The 21,466-nt window shown below is 35.0% G+C and overlaps 2 protein-coding genes across 2 annotated transcripts; both read right to left on the bottom strand.

Annotated features, from left to right (window-relative positions):
- Positions 1 to 14,525: 14,525 nt before the first annotated feature.
- LOC145158297 (uncharacterized) lies at positions 14,526 to 15,401 on the bottom strand. The gene has a single exon (XM_079077215.1). It carries the CDS (start codon positions 15,399 to 15,401, stop codon positions 14,526 to 14,528), a length of 876 nt encoding a protein of 291 aa, XP_078933341.1.
- Positions 15,402 to 16,188: 787 nt separating this feature from the next.
- On the bottom strand, positions 16,189 to 18,487 carry LOC145160506 (mitochondrial outer membrane protein porin of 34 kDa). Its single transcript, XM_079079730.1, has 6 exons — positions 18,340 to 18,487; positions 18,071 to 18,138; positions 17,372 to 17,482; positions 17,142 to 17,228; positions 16,842 to 17,050; positions 16,189 to 16,761 (listed from the first exon to the last, which is right to left on the bottom strand). Exons 1-6 carry the CDS (start codon positions 18,386 to 18,388, stop codon positions 16,455 to 16,457), a joined length of 831 nt encoding a protein of 276 aa, XP_078935856.1. The 5' UTR covers positions 18,389 to 18,487; the 3' UTR covers positions 16,189 to 16,454.
- Between the last annotated feature and the right edge of the window lie 2,979 nt (positions 18,488 to 21,466).

The raw sequence follows: 21,466 nt of genomic DNA, 5'->3' as shown, positions 1-21,466 counted from the left end.
TTAATGGAAGGTCATAGTATGACAAGGTCGACTTTTATCAGGCATCTGATTGATGGTTGGGAGTATATGAATTCATGTATCTGTAAATTTGTTCAGGCTGGATAGGTTGTTCAGTTTGGGGTTGAGAAGTTGAATCTGTGTGGGAGCAATTTGGATTGGTTCTGTCTGTCTTGGAGTCCGACATCGTTTATGGTTTTGAATTTCAGGTATATCGGTGGGATACTCGTTGGCTTAAGGAAAAGTGAGGTTCATTCTTCGATAAGGCTTGCGATATCTTCTATTTTGGGTTCGACATCAGTAAGGGTGGGTAGTCATCTGAGCGAAGTGACTTCCCCAGTCATTTTGGGATTCAGGGAGTCCAGTCATGTTCGTTAAGTCGGTAAAGGAGATAGTGAGGAATTATTTCGAGGACGAAATCTATTTTAAGTGGGGGAGAGTTGTAACACCTGGAAATTTGAGAAGCAACTTTGGGTATAAATCTCTTCTTTTTGGAATTGGACACGGCGTGTCGAGGTAAGAAAAGGGGCGAGTCTCATTAAGAGCAACACAACGTGTTGCCTCCTGGAACACGATGTGTTGGTCGCTGGATATGAAACCCTAATTTTCGGGTTTTGCTCCCTATTTAAAGGAAAGTGGAGGCTCGGGTTTGTTCACCCTCAGCCCCCCAATCCCTGAGGAAACCCTAATCATCTTTCCCTCTCATTTATGAGCTAGTGTGGTGTTTTTGGAGCCAAAGAAGGAAGAAGTTGGAAGAAGGGAAGCAATATCCAGCAAGCAAGTCCCTCATCATTCAACTTGGCTTTCTTCTGGACCTTTGTAAGTGTCCAAGATCCGATTTTTACCATTCCATGCTGTTAGATCTTGAGTTTTGTCCCTTTGGCTTCTTGTTCTTGAAAGTTGGAATGCTTAGATCTCATAAAGTTTGCAACTTTATGAATCTCCACGTCAAGGTGACCTTGTAGAGTGTTGGATCTGGCTTATAGTTGAGTTTTGATTCCATGCATAAAGATTAGTTCATAATCCCCTTTGTTGACCTAAATTGGGTTCAAGACATGCATTGGAAATGCATGTCTATAAAGCACCGACCTTTAGGATGGTTTTAGTGCTAGAACCTCTTTTGGAAAGTATTGGGCTTCAACTTTAAGGATTAAGTGCTTATTAGTTAAGTCCTTGGATCTTTAAGCCTTGTACATGGGTTTTGGATCCTTTAGAGTAGTCCTAGATGATAAAGTTGGAAACTTTATCCTTCTTAGTATCATTTTGGTCCAGATCTGAGCTTTGGAGCTCTGGGAATTGAAGGAAGTAGCTTAATGGTTTAAGCAGGTAGAACTCTGGCAAACACAGCGTGTTTTCAAGTCAACACAGTGTGTTGGCTAGGGTTTTCCTCGACTATTTGGATTCGGGAGGAACACAACGTGTTTGAAGGTCAACACGACGTGTTGGAGTCAACATGGACTGTTGACTTTAACTTTTGACTTTGACCAAGTTTGACCTTGAGGGGTATTTTGGGTATTTTGGTATATTGGGATTTTGATGGTTATTGGTCACTTGGATGGATAAGTATTGGTTGGAGCTGAGATTCGGAGTCGGTACCTCATCAGCCATGGATCATATCAAGAGGTGAGTTTTCCTCACTGTACTTTCGGGTCGAAGGCACCAAGGCCGGCCCATTAGTTTGATAACCTGATATTCGTTGATATGATAAGTATGGAATAGATATGCATGCTAGTTTGATATGCTAGTCTGGTAGATCTGTAGGACTGCATGTGACACTGTTTGTATGATTATCAGTATTTGTTATTATCTGTTATATGTCAGTGTATTGGACAGGTTGGGTTGAGGTTGTATTGCTCCGTGCGGTAGCCAACAAATCCTGGAGAAATCCAGATATAAGCTGAGGGTCGGGTAGGGCATGCCAGACTCATACTGAGGGCTCACTAGCATTCCAGATACGAGCTGAGGACCGGTTGGTATGCCAGAATCGTACTGAGGACTGAACATTTGTATGCTAGTCTAATGACTGATTGGGCTACGGAGCAAGCCAGACATAGGTTGTGGGCCCCGGGGGTAAGCCAGACTTATGATGTGGGCTCAGGAGCAAGCCATATATGAGCTGAGGGCCGGGTAGGCCATGCCAGACTCATACTATGGGCTTAGGGGTAATCCAGTCTTTTAGCTATGGACCCATCGCATTCTGTTATTATATATGTGCTATTTGTTTGGGTGTTGGCACTTTGGGGGAACTCACTAAGCTTTGTGCTTACAGTTTTGGTTTATGGTTTCAGGTACTTCAGTGGACCGTGGTAAAGGAAGGCGTGATCGTACACATCCTCGTGCTTTTGGAACTTCTGGCTTCTGGGAAAACTCTGATAATGGCAATGTTTTAAAAACTATGTTGTAAACGATTCTGATTTTAAATAATGTTTTGAAAACAATGGTTTTTGTAAACACCTATTTAGTAAATGGGTTGTTTTGAAAAGTCAAAATTTGTTGAAGTTTTTGGGATGTTACATAAACAAGAAGTTTCCATCTTCTATGATGGAGTGGATGTAACTATTAGACAACTTCTTGACTCACAAAGGCCTATGACGAAGAAGGAGATGTGAACTATTAAAGAATTAATTTAAGAGTTTGCAAAGCACTCACGAGAATACCACAATAAACGAGAAGATGTTACAAGAGGAAAAGGAGATGGAGGGAACGAGAATATGGATGCAATCGTAGCTAAGCTCGACTCTATGGATAGGTGAACGACAAATTTAGATCAATCAATTCATTCCATAAGAGTTGGTTGTGACAATTGTAGTGGTCTACACTTAACCAAGGATTGTGATTTAGATGAAAATGGGAATAAGAAGGCGCAGGTGTTCTACTCAAGTGGTGACAAGTTTGATGAAGATTGGAGAAAGTCTAAGAAGGAGTGGTTACCTTATGAAGAGTACAAGAAACAGAAAGATGAAAAGTATAGACAACTGGAAGAGGTTTCTATTAAAAAGAGCAATCACCACCCGAAAAGAAGATAGATTTGGAGTCGGCACTCCATAGATTTATGGAAGCATCTAAAAAGAGGCATGATACTACTGATGCCAATGTGAGAAATCATCAAAGCTTCCATAAAGAATATAGAGATTCAACTTGGGCAATTGACCACACTTGTCAATGAAAGGTTACCACCTAAAAACCAAGATAAAAAAATCACAATCTCATGTCATGGCGATCTACACCGAATAAGAGGTTCGTTATGAGCCAATAATGCCCCATGAAGTAGCTACAAGTCATCCCAAGTCGAATGTGGAACAAAAACAGTCTAGAGTCAAAAGATCAAAAAGTGAAGTATTCTCTGAATCTTCACCACATCACAGTGAGATCACCACGTCATGGTCTCGAGCAGAAGAGAATTTTTCTCTTCTTCAATCGTTTCAGCCACCACTATCATTCCCATTTGATCTTTCATGTCTAGCTACTACATTCTGATGCATCTTACTTCATGATATAGACACGTTTTCCCATTTGATCTTTATTTAGTTTTTACTTAGCTTTTGTACTTAACTTTGTTAGTTAGTTTTGCTAGTTATAGCTTGTACATAGTTGTTCTTTGTATTTTTATTTGATGTAATATTTGTAAAACTCATTGGTAAACCAAAAAAGTGAGAAAGAAAACAAAACAAAAACGAAAAACGAAAAAAAAAGACAAAAAAACAAAAAAGAGAAAAAAGACAACTACCCAATTTTTGTATTGTTTCTTTTGTTTACGTAAGGAGCTCTTTGTTTTTTTGAAACGAAAATTAATGAAGTCTGCGGACCACCTCTGCAACCATCTGCAGCAAAAGATGTGGACCAAATGGTTGCAGTCTGTAATAAGAAGCATGTTTGTTTTTTAACATCTGCAGACTGCTGCAGTAAACTGAAATTTAAATAAACTAATTTTATAAACTAAAAATAGTTCTCAACACCGAAATTTTAATAAAAATAGTCTTAAAACATTGAAAGAATACTAAAAAGAACATGTAAAAAAACAAAAATGTAAAATTTCTAAAAAAAAATCTGAAAAAATGTAAAACAAGCTATCGGTTTTATTCTAGAAAAAAACTAATTTAAAAAAACAGAAAAAAATAATAAAAAAGTTAAGAAAATATTGCAAATAATGTCTACAAAGTTCGTAAAAGAATTACACATGTTAAAAAAGATGCAACCGAAATTGAAAATATTATTAACAGAAACTGTAAAAAAATTAAAAAAATCAAAGTTTTTTTTAAAAAAAAAAATCAAGTTATAAAATATTATGGAAATTATAAAAAGAAATTGTATCAAATCCATAAATAAAAGTTTAAAAAAATCAAAGTTTAAAAAAAATATATGTTATACCAAATTTTTACAAAAAATCACTTGGAAAAAATGCAAGCTGAAGAGGTTTGAAGAGGCACGTCAAGTGCTACGGCGCGCAGAACACGCGCATACGTTTTGTAGTCTGAAACATTCAAAGAAACAAACTACTGTTAGAGGGCAAATGTTGTGCGTGTGCTGCGCCGCGCAACAAAAAATGGTCTGAAAAAGTTTTTTTTTAAACAAACAACATCTAAGTGTCTATGTAGTTATTTTTGTGTTTTGTAAATCAAAGACTATTTGTTTTAAAATGTCATTTCAAGTTTTTTGCATGATATTTGGTAGAAGCCTAGTATTTAGTATGTGTTATGTGAAGTTTTGAATGTTTTTAATTTTTTTTTTGGAGAAGTCAATGTTTTAGAACTTATGCAAAGTTTGAAGTTCACTTTTATTGATTTTAGTTTTTAAAAATCTTTTCAAAGTGTTTAGAAAATCTGGATATTATTGCAACATAAAATGCGAATATAGTTGTGTTTTTATAAATTTTATGTTAGTAGTATTTGTATTTGTAATTGTAACTTTGAGTTTTTGTTGTCTAAAAAAAGAAAAAAAAAATAATAAAAGAGGCGGGCCAAATGAGTTTTATCTTTTTTTCTTTTGTTAGATGTTTATATTAGATTTCATCTTGTGTAGTTCATTTCTATTTTGATGTATTTTTAGATTAGACGTGGTTTAATTGGCACTACAATAGCTTTCAATTTTCATATTTTGCTTGAGTATCCTTTTTAGATGTATCTCATTTTGGTAGGAGCATTAGTATTTTTAGACTTTAGATGACTGTAGCTTTGTCAACCTTTGTATATAGCTCGTTTCTCCTTTGTCTTCTAGATTCGAGTTGTTTTTCTTGGTTTTGTTCATTGATTTAGAAGAGAATTGTGACTAGTAAGTGGTACGTAAAGGGGGACAACCTCTTGTGACGTAAAGGCTAGACTAGACTATCAATTGTGTCATGTGCGCCATATTACCGAAGTATGCGTAGGTTGCTTTATATCTCTTTCATATGTGTCCCGTTCTTGTTTTCCTTGAGGACAAGGAAATGTTCAAGCTTGGAAGATGAAGTTTTATTTATTTATTTATTTATTTTTTGCATTTAGGATAGTTTTTTATACATTGTATTTAGTTAACTTCATATGTTTATATGTTAGATTTTTTTAGCATTCTCATGTTGCATTCATATGATAATTTTTGTTTTGATTATACTTTAAGTTTATTTAGATATTTTATGTTTAGTGAAATTGACATGTTAATTAGACAGACTAGTTATGTTTGTTGTTTGTCCTTAATTTTTTGAAATTCCTAATTTTGGTTTTTGTTTCAACACTTGGTTATAATTTTGATTTTTTTTTTTTTGCATAATTATTGAAGGTATTATACTTATTTCTGTGAATATCCCAAATATAACACTTATTTTTTATTTTTCTAATAATTATATTATTCTAAAAAGGTAATAAATTTCTATGATGAATAATCATAGATTTTTGCTCGCTATAAAGTTTACCTGAACTTCCAACCGATGGACCCTCAACTTCCTATGCACATAATGTGAATTATTAGGCATCAACATATGTAAACTTCAAGATTATAAACAATACAACTGATGTCCATCTTTTTTGTTTAATGGCAAAATGAATTGCATTTTCATGTTTGTAAAGAAACTTGAATTTATAGTTTTTGGAGAACTGAAAGTTGGTGCAATCGACCAAAAAGCTTTTCATTATGTCGGTATTTATTGATTGCCATTCATTGGTGTTCAATAACTTCATCCTTAAACATGGCTTTAGTAACCAAACCCTCTAATTTGAAGGCCTGTGTTTCAAATCGTGTAGTTGGATTACTTGTTGAGATTGTGAACGATGATATATAGTATTTGAGTTGAAATTAATCATTGTTTAACAAATTATCAAAACTGAATAAGTTTTTTACTTTTCATGTGATTTCAGTAATAAAAAAGATCTTGCAACCTACTATTTCCATTATAGAAAGACAAAACTGCACAAATGGTCCCTGTGGTTAGCTGAAAATTGCCACTTTGGTCCAAAAAAGTTTGGACTAGCACCAGAGGTCCAAACTTTTCAATTTGTTGCGAGTTTGATCCACTTTTCTATAAACTTTTTCATAATGACTATTTTGCCCTTATTTTTTTTCTTTTTCAATTTTTTTATTATTTAAATATTTTTTTGATTAAAAGAAAAAAATAAAAAAGAAAATTTGCATTTTCTTCTATTTTATTTTTATAATTTTTTTATAACAAAAAAAAAAATCTCTCTCTCTCTCTCTCTCTGGATGATGATGATTTCCAAATTCAAAAATTTTTTTAACCCATCTGTAACATGATACCCATTTATCATCGTCTTCCCAAAACCCCCACCCATCATTAACACTCATCGACACCCCTGTTCCCACTTCCTTCTTCTTTTTCCGGCCACCGTGTTTACTGAAATCGCAGGGTCTTGGTTGAACTCCGGTAGCCATTTTTCCGGTCAAGAGCTTCCATGTTCCCAAATAAGAATGTCCACATAAAAAGCTATAATCTGGTTAAGATAAAATCTAAGTTGAAGATGACTGATGTCCAAGAGAGATCTGCGAACTCAGTCTTCACCTTCAAGTCAACTTATTGGGGTCAGATTCATATTAAATATCCATAAGCGTTTTCAGTTACCCATTTCATGATTCCCATAGATTAGAACAAATAGGGAAAACCAGACAAAGAAAAATCCTAAATGAAACTCTTAGCCCCCACCTCCATTGTAATCCTCTTGCTCCACCACTTCCTTTCTCATTGAAACCCACCTCCGACACCATTATCTCCTTACCGCCAGCGTCAATATCTCCACCATTCTCATCCTCAAACAAATACAACAACAAAGAAGCATTAAAGCGGTGAGTTTCAGATCCGGTGTTGTCATTGTTTCAACTCTGAAACGAAGGTTTGCAAACGAGGGTTCCAGACCCGCCGCCATTTAGGGTTTCAAATGATGGTTGAGCCGCTGCAAACCATATCTTCATATTTATAGACCAAAACACAGTGATGGCGTCGGTAACAAAGAGGGAAGATGGATGTTCAATAGTGGTGTTGGCGGAGAAGGGTGGTGGCGCTAGGGTTTCATCTTCCTCGGTCTCACTGTCCTTATGTTCTGTTCATCTTGAAACGGTCGTCATCTTCATCGAACTTCAGACCTGGATTTCCACCTGATGTTCTGTTTCAGATGAGAAGGGTGGTGGCGCTAGGGTTCTTCAGCCATTTTTTGATGAATTTTTGGGGAAGAAACAATTAAAGAGTTATAATGAAGGAGAACTAATGAAGAAAAAAATGGGCCTTAACGAGAGAGAGAGAGAGAGAGAGAGAGAGAGAGAGAGAGAGAGAGAGAGAGAGAGAGAGAGAGAGAGAGAGAGAGATTTAATTTTACTTTTTATTTATTTTATTTATTTTTATTTTTTTTAAATCTGAAAATCAGGAAAACAATTAACAAAAAAGAGAAAATCATATTAACAAGGGCAAATCCGTCATTTTGAAAAAAATCAGAATAGATTGGACCAAACAAGCAACAAAATGAAAACTTTGGACCTCTGGTGCTAGTCTAAATTTTTTTGGACCAAAGTGGCAATTTTGAGCAAACCACAGGGACCATTTGTGCAATTTAGTCTTATAGAAAAAGTAAAGAAACAAGGGAGGCTGCAAAAAGTAAAGAAACAAGGCACAAAGAAAAAAGCAAATACCATTTTTGGACACCGACCACTCCAACGACCAACAGAAAAGCGAAATAATATAATCCTTGTTTAAATTTTAATTTTATAGTACAACATACACATTATTAATTTTCTATATCATTTTATATAATTTAAATATCTTTAAACTTTGTTTTTATGCTATTTAATATATATTTTTTGAAATGAAAAAGAATAAGAGAGTGTTTGGAATTTTGGATTATTGAATTCTTTTCGTGGTATTTTGAATGTAACAAAAGATTTGAATTTAGAAGAATTTAAATATTATTGTATTTTCGGTTGGTAAAAGTTTGAATGTAATTAAAGTTCACTCTCATACTTTTTTTTTGGTTTATCAATAAAAAATGTTTTTATAAATAAACTATAAAAATAAATTAGATCAATGTTTCTATACCTTACAATGAATTTGCCATATGTTTGTTTGCTATAGAAACCACATATGATTATAGAACATTTTTTTTTGATAAATCAATCTCCTTAAAATAACATATATCGTAAAATAAACCAAATTACTTTATTTTATGTTATACCAACCACTAACGAAAATGTCATACATGCTTCCTCAATATGTAACACCCGTTTAGGTATGAAAATTTACCCTTTTTTGGGGGAGGGGGGGGGGGGTTGTAATCTTCGCCTCTGCGACGTGGTGGTTGGCTTACCACGACGTGGTATTGCCACGTCACCACGATGCGAAGCTTATTTAGACCACGACGCGACGCCATAATGAACTCAAAACCCTAGGTCTCGGATCATGAGCCCTATTTAAAGGATGTTGGGGCTAGGGTTTTCCCCAACCCCAACCTCCATCTCCTCTAGAGGAGTCCCTCAAAACCCTAATCCCTTTCTCTAGACCTAAGCCCTTTTTGGTGCATTTTTTGCTCTTGAAGGAAGGAGAAGAGCTTCTGTGAGTCTTAGAGCACCCAAGCAAGCCAAGTCCAGAACCTAGAGCTCCTCTTGGACCTTCGTAAGCATTCAAGTCTATACCTTTATGTTTCATTCCTTTTAGATCTAGAAACTGAGCAAGTTTCCTAGTGTAATGTAATTTTGATAGGTTAGAATTGATAAAGTTTGCAACTTTATCACTCTATGAGGTCCCTAGAGCATCATATGTTTCAAATCTGAACTATCTCACTTGTTTGATGTCATGCATGGGATTTTGACTTTATTTTTCACCACTTTAACCTAAGTTTGGAGGAAGACATACATTGGACATGCATGTCCATAAAGTTATGATTTTTATGGTCTTTTAGGGTATAAAGAAGCTTCCTGGAAAGTATTAGGGACCGTCTTAATAGATTAAGAACAAAATAAGACTTTGAATCTGCAAGGCATCCCACGACACGGTCAATGGGTGACCACTACATGGTGGGTTGGTTCATTACGATGAACATGGTCTGAGTCATACCATGATGCGGTCAGTATCTTGCCAAGGTGCGGTTGTTGTTGACTTTTGTCAATTTTTAGTAAAAGGAACATCTTAGACCGTCCAATTAAGGGTAAAATGACATTTTTTTCCTAAGGAAGGGGGCTAAAGAAGGAAAGCTCGTTGTATAAGTTGATTATATTTAATACCTTAATTATTGAATTAGGGTTAATTATCTGTGTAGTGGTTCGAGACAACATCGATACCGTTTAGCTCACAATGAGGATTTGTCGTATCGATATTTGAGGTGAATTCTCACGAACTTACTTACTATGTAGATTATATGTTATGTACCATACAGAATAGAGACAAACCTCTCATAGGGAATCTAGTGGGTTCATGGTCATTATAGGCCTCTTGGAGGAAAGTGATCATTACTAGGTCACTAGAGATAGCCCGCCCAGAGGGAATCTAGTGATTGTGGTCAGTTGTGTTAGCATGCTAATTCGGTTTATGTTTCAACTACTATGCTTATTTGTTAAGTTTTGTGTTTATGTGTAAGATTCAGATTGCATATCTTTTATATAGTAGATAAGTGTTGTGATTACTCACTAAGTCGTAGGCTTACAATTGCTATTTTATGTTTAGTCGTAGGTCCTTTAGGTGCGAAGGACAAGGAGCGGACTTGATTTGGGGGATTTGGACATTCTCAAGGGTGACACTTAACTATGTTATCTTTTATGTTATGAATTTCAAAACTAAAACTCAGTTTTCGCATTTTGACGATGTTTTTATTATATATTGATTGGTATTTGACATGATTTGGAACTATTATTTTGGATATGACATCTTTGATTTTCAAAAAATAAAAATAAAAAATTAAGAGTATTTTGGGATGTGACACAATAACACCATCATAATCTTATCATCCTTCAATTTTTTTATTAAACAACTTCAAAAACTTTTAAGCGTGTCTATTGCTTCTATATCTTCGCATTGTCTCTAAATTTTGTATGTGATTGTTCCATCTTATATAATTTAAATATTTTTAACTTTGTTTTTATACTATTTGATAATATTTTTTTTAGGAATAAAAAAGAATAAGAGGGCGTTTGGATTATGGAATTATTTATGTGATATTTTGAATGTATCAATACATTTGAATTCAGATGAATTCAAATATTGTTATGTTTTTGGTTGGTAAAAGTTTGGACGTAATTAGAGTTCACTCTCGTTACAATTTCATTTATTTTCAAAGGATTTAGATTATTAAGGTCCGATCCGAAACCGAAATCGAAACCGAAAAAAAAAATTGAAACCGAGAAAACCGGGTACCTACGGATCGGTTTCGGTTTGGATATGTAGATAACCGCGGATACCCGAACCGAACCGTCATATATATATATATATGAAAAAGTTCAATAGAGAACCATAATTATTGGTTCTCCAAGGAACCAAATCTTTTTTTTTTTAAGTTGTAGAGCTTATTTTTTATCGAAAAAAAACTAAAAATATCTAAATTCATAATTTAACATTGTGAATGTTAAATATATTTTTCGGATTCACCGTGTGAATTTAGATTCACATTGTGAATCTTCAAAGATCCACATTGTGAATTTGACGAAATTTTTTTTTTATCGAATTTGATATTATTGGAAAAAGGATAAAAAGTTATGAATTTTTGTATTTTTAGTTTTTTTTTTATAAAAAATAAGTTCTAAAAGTTGAAAAAAAGATTGGTTCCTTGGTTAATTATGGTTCTCTATTGAACCTCACCCTATATATATATATATATATATATATATATATATATATATATATATATATATATAATCAAGTTCAACAGCGAACTCCTAACAGGGAACGAACCAACAAACTTCATTTGATTTGTTCGATTACAGTCCATATTCAAAGACTTGTAATGAAATTTAGTCAAACAGCTAAAAAATAGAAGAAAAAAAAAAGATATGCATCTATAAAATGCATAAGATTTTTTAAAAATTTTACTTGAATATTATTATTCACTTCATGATATCCACTAACGGCGTTGTAGATACACCTTGTTATTGCAGCTGCTGCCGGTGGTTGATAACCACATATTAATACCATTATTTTATCCCCTCAACATCAACAAAGTTTGTTCTCATTTAACTCTACACTCAGGTATCTTTTCATCGGCACAAAAAAGTTCACTGAATCACGAACCCTCCAACTGACCACTCCTAATCAGGCACACACACAACCCTCTCTCACTCATAAATGTTTTCTGTTTCATTTTTCACAGTGTTCATTCAACAACCAATTCAGGTAATTTTTGCATTTCCTTACTCTTTCGTTCATTCTTCTACTGTTTTCGGATATGATTTTTACAATTTCCTTTTCTGATTTCTCCAGGTTCAATGAACTTGGTTTTCTTCTTTCGTGGTTACCTGCCTTCAAACGGTTCGGTTCGTGTTTTTTAACAATTCAATTCGGTTTTGGTTAGTGCATGTAAGTTATCCGCCCCGTGGTTATGGTTCACAATTTTATTACTATCCGAACTTAAACGCCCCGTAAACAACCCTAGCATAAATACATTTATTTGGTTTATCAATAGAAAATTGTTATCATAAATAAACTATAAATATAAATTACATCAAGTTTACCATATCTTATCCAATTTGCCATATGCTTGTTTGTTATAGAAACCTCATATAATCAAAGAAAAATCTTTTTGATAAACCAATCTCTTTGAATAACATTTATCATAAAATTAATCACATTACTTATTTCTAGTTATACCAACCATTAACGAACAAATCATACATGTTTCCTTAGTAACACAAACATAGTCTTGTGAGTTTGAATGGTCTCCTTTGTAGTATAGAATACATGCTTAAATTCTTTTAAAAAAAATCCATATTTGGTCTTTATATAAATCAAGACAACTTCCATATATAAATGGAAAAATATATCTTTTTTTTGGAACCGACAAATTTTATTAAAGCCCACCCCCTAACAAGGAGCTAAAGGGTGCCGAAAGTTACAAAACATAAATCAGAGATTACAGAAAGTAGAAAGGACATTTAAGCCATTTCCCCCATACAAAGTTTCCTTTCCCATACCTATGCTTAATCCAAACATGGACCATTGATCCAACTCCTTCAAACACCAATTCCGGGGAGGTGAATTTTGTGTTAAGGATTCTATCATTCCTTGCTCTCCATATACCCCATAGTGCACTAGAAATGATTGAGAGTAATGTTGTCCTGCGTTTTGGGCATTGCCCTGTCATGGCTGTGTAGGTTAACTTCTCCTTTAGACAAGAGAATTTATTGGGTGTGATACCGCACCAATCCCAAATCCGGTTCCAGATTTCGACAGCAAAAGGACATTTAAGTAACATGTGATCCGCTGATTCCATTCCGGATACACAAGCACTACATTGTGGAGAATGGATTTGTACCCCCCTTTGAGAAAGAGCAACCGCAGTTGGAATGTGGTCCATTCTTGCTCGCCATATAAAACAGCTTACTTTGGTTGGAATCCATTTGCTCCATTGAAATATTCCGTCCAGAATCATATGGGCTGCTCGATTAATCCTCTCCCTTAAAGATGCAACACAAAACTGACCATCAATTTCAAAGTCCGATTCCCATCCTGTTCCCGCTTGGTCTCTCTGGATAACAACAGAGCATGCAATATTCAATTTCCCCAGTGCAATTTTACATTTATCAATATTTTTCCACACACCACTTAAATATCTAGATGACATCCGAGATGGAAACCGCTCATCAAGTTTATGGAATCCGTTTATAATTCTCGCACATAATGCATTCCTCTCATGGAAGAATTTCCATCTCCATTTTGTTAGTAGCGCTAGGTTTAGTGCTTTAATGGATCCGAGACCTAGTCCACCCACCTTTTTTGGAGCGAGTATTTTTTTCCCATGCCACCCATCGGATTTTTGGTACATTATTTGGCCCTCCCCATATGAAATTCCTCTTTATTCTCTCCAAGTTTTCAATCACTCCCAAGGGGGCTGCAAAGATTGATAAGTAATAAGTGGGAAGACTCCCCAATACTGACTTTGCTAGTGTCACCCTCCCACCAAAAATCAATGTCTTCGATTTCCATCCGGAGAGTTTGTTGTTGATTTTTTCAATCACTGGCTTCCAAGAGTTATTGCGGTTCATGTTTGCTCCCACAGGTACACCAAGATACGTGAATGGTAATGAACATGACTCACATTCCCGCGGTGAGGACCATCTATCAACCTCATGTGGATTCACATTAATGCCATAGACTTTCGATTTGTTGAAGTTAACACTCAGCCCGGAGGATACTTGAAAACACTTAAGTATCCTAGCCAGGTTTTTTATGTTTTGCTTTGACCATTCTCCAATGAACAAGGCGTCATCGGCATAGAATAGATGAGAAATCTGAATATTGGAATTGGGAATAGAAATTCCTTGAAAAACTCCTTTTGACTCTGCTTCCTTTAACGCAATATTTAACCCCTCCATAGCCAAAATAAAAAGAAACGATGACAGGGGGTCTCCTTGCCTTACGCCTCTCTCCAGTTGGAATTCTGCCGTTGGACATCCATTCACTAAAACCGATGCCCTAGCTGATTCTAAGCATCCCTGCATCCAGACTCTCCATTTTATTCCAAAATTCATTTATTGCATCATAGAATCTAGGAATTTCCAGTTCACCGAGTCAAAGGCTTTATTAAAATCAGTTTTGAAGAGTAATATTTTTTTTTGTTGGTTTTCTTCCCCCACGAGCAAATCTCGTTTACAAAGGTCCTTCCAGGATGTTTCGTCATTCCACAAAAGCCGTTTGTACTTCATCAATACATTCCCCCCTTCCCGAACGGATTCTTGTTGCTAGTAGTTTTGCAATTATTTTATATAAAGATCCAATTAGGCTGATTGGTCTATAATCACCCAAGGAAAGCGGGTCTTTAACCTTCGCCGTAAGTGTTATAAAAGAGGAATTGCAACCTTGTGAGAAACTTCCCCATTGTTCAAAGTGCTTTACATATGCTAAGATATCCGTCTTCAATTCATCCCAATATTTTTTCAGAAATTTGAAGGTGAACCCATCCGGTCCCCGGGGCCTTATCATTCCTGCAGTTCCACACTGCCCTTTTCACCTCATCTATCGAAATATCTCCTTCCAAAAATTCTTTACTAGCGGCCGATATAGTTTTGAATTTTGAACTCCTGAATTCTGGTCTACGCTTCCATTTTTCTTTGAACTTTGAAGAAGAAAATCTGAAGATTTCTGCTTTCATCTCGCCCGGCTGATTTGACCACGCTCCATTTATCATAAGACCATTCATGTGATTTATCCGGTTGCGATTTTTAACGAATCCATGGAAAAAACGTGTATTTTCGTCTCCATCGATTAACCATTTTATTCTCGCTTTCTGTTTGATGTCCAAACTCGCCAATTTTTCCAATTCAGTGAGTTTACTTGACATCATAGCCCATTCTTCTTTTTCTAAGCCATTTAAATTATTCCTTTCAGCCTTTTTATCCAACTCTGCCATTCTTCTTTTGATCTTTACGACCTCCAAATTTTCCTGTGGGAGTACCATTGCCCTCCTTCCCCTGATTCTATTTTTTATGAATTTTAGTTTATTAAGGAAAATTGAATCTGCAGCACCATACCCTTTAAATTCTGAAATCGCTTTTAAAACAATTTCATTGAAACCAGGTCTCTGAAGCCACGAGTTAAACAACTTGAAGGGTACATGTCCAAAATCGCAGGAGCTAAGTTCAAGTATAATGGGACAATGATCAGACTGTTCTCTGGGAAGGGTTGTACATGAAGCTTGTGGGAAGTTAATTAGAAATTTATGGCATACAAGAATTCTGTCAAGTTTGCTTAACTTTGCTCTTGCCTGTTGGAAATATGTGTATATGTATCCCCCCATTTTTAAGTCTAATAATCCCCCCTCATTAATAAATCTATTGAAATCCTGGGCAGTGTAAGAACAGAAGTTGGAATTTAACCTTTCATCTCTTCTCCTCACGGCCCCAATATAACTACAGTAATAGTTAGTCTTGTTTTTTCATTATCATTTATCTTAATTTATATAGCAGTAAATCAATTCATTAATTCTTGGTCAGTAGACTATATGCTTAACAAAACTGGAAAGAAAAGAAAAGGTCAAAGAGCATTTTTTCGTAAGTTTTTGACAAAAATTAGCCAAAAATACAAAAATTGGCCTCAATAACTACACATTTTGCAGGACCCATTTCAAATGTGGAAGACAAGTGTTAAATCCTTTAAACGCCTTCGTTTCCTATCAGTTTGCAGGGTAGGGATTTCACATGTATTTAGCAAACTATGAGGAATCGAAATCCAAACTATATGGAAATGGTCGGATTTGATTTTGGTTAATGAGACCAACAACCCACATACATGTAAAGCCACTAACTTGAAAGGCCCGTTGGGCCTACGCCAATGACTGACATGGTCTGATTTGACCAAGGCTTATAAGGCAAAATTACTCCATTCGATTATTTTTTATTTTTTATTTTTTATTATTTTATTTTTTTTCAAATCCTTTGAGGCTTTGACCTCTTATCATAAAACTAAAACAATGGGTCATGCTTCCGTTTTAACGGTAACCATTCTTTAAAATTACTTGGTTCCTTCAACAGCACCTTCACTAAGTTTTTATCTAAAGATGCAATTACAGGAATGAAAAACCATAATCAACTTCAAAACCACGAAAGCAATGAATAAATATATGAAATCTAAGCACAACCAAGATGAACACTTTCTTGGCCAGAAAACAGAAGACTCAATACTTGACAATCAATTACCATCCATGTTTAACATGGGTAAACAGAAAATTTTGGTAAACTAAACATCAACATTCATGGAATTTAATTATTTTTATACCCACCAAACAAAACAAAAACAAAACCCCTTCAACTCATAGAAGACTTAACTTGTTACCATTCATTCATTCATTCATTCAGGGCTTAAGAGCCAATGCAAGACCAAACTTTGCACTCTTGTCAACAGCTTTCGTGTCAACTTCACCTGAAATGGTAAATAGAGACTTTGGACGCCACTCATGCTGAATCAATGCACTTGCTTTCCCAAAGTTGTTCACCCGTGCTTTGACCGTGGTCAATGGGTCCAAAGCATGCTGGCTACCAATTGTGATCGTGTTTTCATTGCTAGAAAAGCTGTGGTTGACTTCCGCACCTACAGCTGTGTTGGTCAACGGCTTAACAATGTGGTAGTATGATGCAGTCAGCGTGTCCCCCTTGTCATTCCTGTCACAATAATTAATTAATCATCAAAATAATTATTCTAAAAGATTGAGATTTTTTTTATAATAAAATAAACAACTCACAGGGTCAAAGCAGCAATAAGATCTGCATTAGAGAAGCTAATTCCAGCATTGTATTTGGTGAAATTTCCAGTTTTGGTGTCAAATGAAACATCGGTTCCAATTGAGCCAACATTGGTTCCCACCACACCAGAAAAGTTGACTATTGGGTTTGCAGTCAACCCAACACTTGTGCAGATTCCAGCATAGTCATGCAAGTATTGAAGTTCAAGCTATATTATAGTATATAAATGAATTACAATTACAACTAATATTTAATCACAAAACATTTTTAAATTTATTAATAGATAGATTATTACTTACCTTGCCAGACCTTTGATCAGGAACTTTGAAGCTGAGTATTGTTTTAAGCCCAGGTGCAGCTTCGTCAACAGTGATGGTTGTGGAGAGCTGGTAATGTTGCAGATAATATTAATTATATATATTGAAAAACAAAGAAAATGTTAAATAAATAAAATATATATATATATATATATATATATATATATATATATATATATATATATATATATACAAAGGGATGATGTGTGTACATTGGAGTTGGTGTCCACTTTGACATCAGTAGTGATGTTGTTCCTCTTTAATTGTGTATTCACATCAGCGAGGAATATTTCACCTTTTTTCGTTCCAGATGATGTGATTGCCTACATGGTGTGGAAAATGAGAATACAAGTCTTGATGTAAATGACATTAACAAATGCAAGAATATATCGCATAGTATTCATTTTCTTAAACAAATGGCATACAAACTATAGCATCTCTTGATGTACAATTTCATTTCTTTTCTCAAGTAGTACACTAATCATAACATTCTCAAAGAGTCAATGTTAGATCACCGATTCACAATCATCATTAACAGAAACATTCATATCTGAAGACAGTCAAACAGGGAGAAGGTGGAAGAGACAACGAGATAACTAAAAATTACAAAAAAAATTTATCCTGAAAATGTAATGGACTGCAATCTAGAACTATTGATCCTGAAAATGTGAGACAAACACTACCAATCTCTACTTCTCAAATATGAGAAATAATATAATTAATCATCTCTTACAGAAACATGGACGATGGATGGATGGATGGCTTCAAATTAACAATTTAGAACTTGAGAAAGACATAAGCATCAATTACATTCACACAGGGTAGCCTACTGAAGTGCCTTTTAACAATGTCGATATAAAATACTATTCAACGGATCTACAAATACAATAACAAATGAAAAAATAACTCACAACTCCAGTAGGCGAATAGGTCGTGATGGTGAACTTCTGGTCCCCCTGGTAATCCCTGTATAGAAGATCTGCATCACACAGCATGACAGATTCAAAATTAACATATTTTGATCCAAAATTCCAACAACAAAACACAAATATAAGGAAAAAGGTTCCGATACACAAACATTTATCGAATATGGAATACTATATATGTATATTTCTATACACGATTACGCACATATATCGAACTATTCAATCTCATAAATAAATGTCGGGAAAGAACGAACCTCTGGCCTTTTTGCCGATTTCGGTGTAGAGTCCTGGACCTTTACCCATGATTTCTGGCTTAAAATGGAGACCCAAAACAAGAAACAGAGTATCAAGCAGCGAGAGAGAGACGTATAGGGGGCTTGAAGAACACCGGAAAAACAACGCTAAGCTATATAAATTGGGGAAAGACAAAGGTTACGCTTTTTAGACCCAAAATAGCTCAACCTAGTTTAGTGTACAAACTTAAATGCACGACTTATAAGTAATATTGGGTTTATAGCTCTGGTTTTGATAATTTTGGGTTTGGAATAAAGGGAAAGTCGTGGGTTTTCTCTTGAAAGGTGTGATTCTTACGTGCGCTTCGGTCGATTGTGGACCGTTCGATTCGAGAGAGCGGTGTTTAGGTTATTTTTTGGCCGTAGATCGGAAGTGGCCTAGGGAATAGATTTATATTTATATTTTATATCGATGGCGATGAGGACATTTTAGGAAGTTCCTTAAGTTACACGTGGATTTATATATTAATTGGGCGAGGCATCGCCTTTATTTTTTTTCTTTGGGCCAAAAGGCAAAAAGCAAGAGAAAGCCTCATGAATTCATGATGCTAATTTATTTCCTTTACCCTTTAAACGACTAAGGAAATGTCCTGTCATCAAAGTATTTCAAGAGCTATATTCAAAAATTATAAAAATATCCTTAGTTATATTACCAATATACACAATAGATATGCTAGATAAAATAACTCAAAAAGTAGTAAAAATAAAATTGGACAAACAACCTTTTATGTCACCGACATGGGGCCCAATTTGGGGTGTGGCCAAAGAGTAGTAGAAAGGAGAGGCTTATGTGAGGATAGACAGTGTAAGGCATGGAAGTATTTTCTTTTACATATTTCGGATAGAGATGCACATGAAATTTAAACATCAACAACAGACGATATACAAATCTCATATGAATGGAGCAAAAAAATATAAAATATACAGTCATACATACAACAGAATACAGAAAATGTTAATCTCAAGATGACGTGTGGCTTTCTTAACCAAAACAATAGAGAGTAAAATGGGGACAAAAAATGTGTAAAGTAGAAAAAAAAAATAAGTAGATAAATATTATATTTAGAACCTTAAATTAGTAACTAATTACCTATTATATACATATATTAAAACCCATCCTGTTTATGAACAGTAAACTTTATTTTAAGCACATCGACTTGTACAAATGACTACTTCGTCCTTCAAATCCCAACAACCGTCTTCCGCAATCGTATACTCCCACCGCCAACGGTTTTCAAATGTTTCTCCAAAATCTTTGTACTCCATCCTTCTTCCTTTCCGTCTGCGTGCGTTAGAACCTTACGACTTCTTCTCCTCCAGGAAATTAGGGCTTGAATTCCATCGCTTATTTCAAATGCAATCTGTGTATCTCTCTCTCATATGCACACACTAACAATACTTCTGAAATAAATTGACAGAATTGGTTCCTTTGATCGGGGGCTGATATGGGCATATTTAGTTATAAAATTCATGCATTATCTTAATACTTTATGTTGTTTTTATCTCATTTAATGAACAAAAGGTGCTTAGTTAGTTTAAATATTTCATTTTTAGCAATAAAGACATGCGCGGAAGGAAGAGGAATCGGATTTAGCAATTGGAGGCTTGTATATTGATTTTGAAGAAAGAAGGATGTTGCTGAACAGCTTGACCCCTCGTCAGTGTTTTGGCCATATCTCATGAACCGTAACTCCGATTGACGAGATTCAAAATGTTCTGAAAACTAGACACAATTTCGGACGACTTTCGTGTTGTGAGAAAATGCTAATTCCAAACGGACTCGACGAGTTGGGCCTCAACTCGACGAGTCACTTCGAATGTTCGCGATTCTCGACGCGCTGACTTGTCGTACACGGGTTTTAAGTGACGGACTCGTCGAGTCGTTCACTGGACTCGACGAGTCACCTCTGTTTTGTGAAAATATATATATAAAGGGACTTTCAGATCGATACCCTGGCATGGAGAGAAACCCTTGGGTGTAAAGCTGCGATTAGAAGACCTGCTAAGGTGCTGGAAGCCAGAGAATCAACCCTAGATCCAATTTTGAGAAGAATCAAGGCAAATTCAAGTCCATTCTTACTTATTCTTTAAGTTGAACTATGTTTGAGTTGTTTGGTTTCGTTTTTGATCTTAGTTTTACTGTAATCATGAGCTAAAACTATTATCTTCTGTTTAGGATAGATGACTTTATGATTATGGTATGATTTTATGGTTAGGATTAATTTTATTTGGTAATATTGTTTTGTTAAGCTTGTTAAAGATCCTCATGTGTTAACAACAACTATTTGCTATTAATTAGCTAAGTAATTAAGCTGCATGAACATCACTTAACTGTTTATCTCATATGATTTATGTGAACACATTGTTATGTGCCTAGGAATAATGAATGTGAAACTAGGGTTAACTAGAAAATAGGTAAATTAATGTGTGAGCCTTGTGTGACGAACCATCAACAAGAGGTTAATTGAATTAGTAATTTGATTAGCTAATTACAAGTCTTACTTAACCCGAATCAATAGTCTAGGAAACTCATTAGTTTAACCAATTGGCCAATGTTTGAATTAATTTGTTTTCTAAGGATTAGTAATAGCGAACGTGAACCTAATCACACTAATCGGTAGCCAATAACGAATAATCCATTGCACTTACCATAAAATCAACCATATGAGTAAATGAGTCGAACCTAAATAGAAGTCTTCTCCATTATTGAATTTAGTGATTGTTTATTTGCTTTAGCTGTTAGTTGCTTAGTTTGAGTTTTATTTCATTGTTAAGTTTCTAGTCTTGCAAAACTAGAGAAACCCCCCTTTCTATTACTTGTTTTATTTAGATATCATTAGCATTTATTTTAATTGTTTACCGTTCCCTGTGTTCGATACCCTACTTGCTTGAACTATATTACTAATCGATAGGTACACTGCCTTTCGTGTGTTTATTTTGTGCCTAAGTTAGAAGGATTAAAACTAGTTCGTTTCACACACATCAAGTGTTTGGCGCCGTTGCCGGGGAACGGTTCTCAAAATTAATTTTAATTGCTAGTATTATCGATCCTTTGTGTGAGATTTATCTCATATAAAGTTACGAGTTT

The sequence above is a fragment of the Lactuca virosa genome, chromosome 2 (assembly GCF_052849685.1).
Source record: "Lactuca virosa cultivar CGN04683 chromosome 2, Lactuca_virosa_CGN04683_v6, whole genome shotgun sequence".
NCBI lineage: Eukaryota > Viridiplantae > Streptophyta > Magnoliopsida > Asterales > Asteraceae > Lactuca > Lactuca virosa.
Note: the sequence above shows the minus strand (reverse complement) of the source record. Positions and strands in the feature narration are given on the sequence as shown.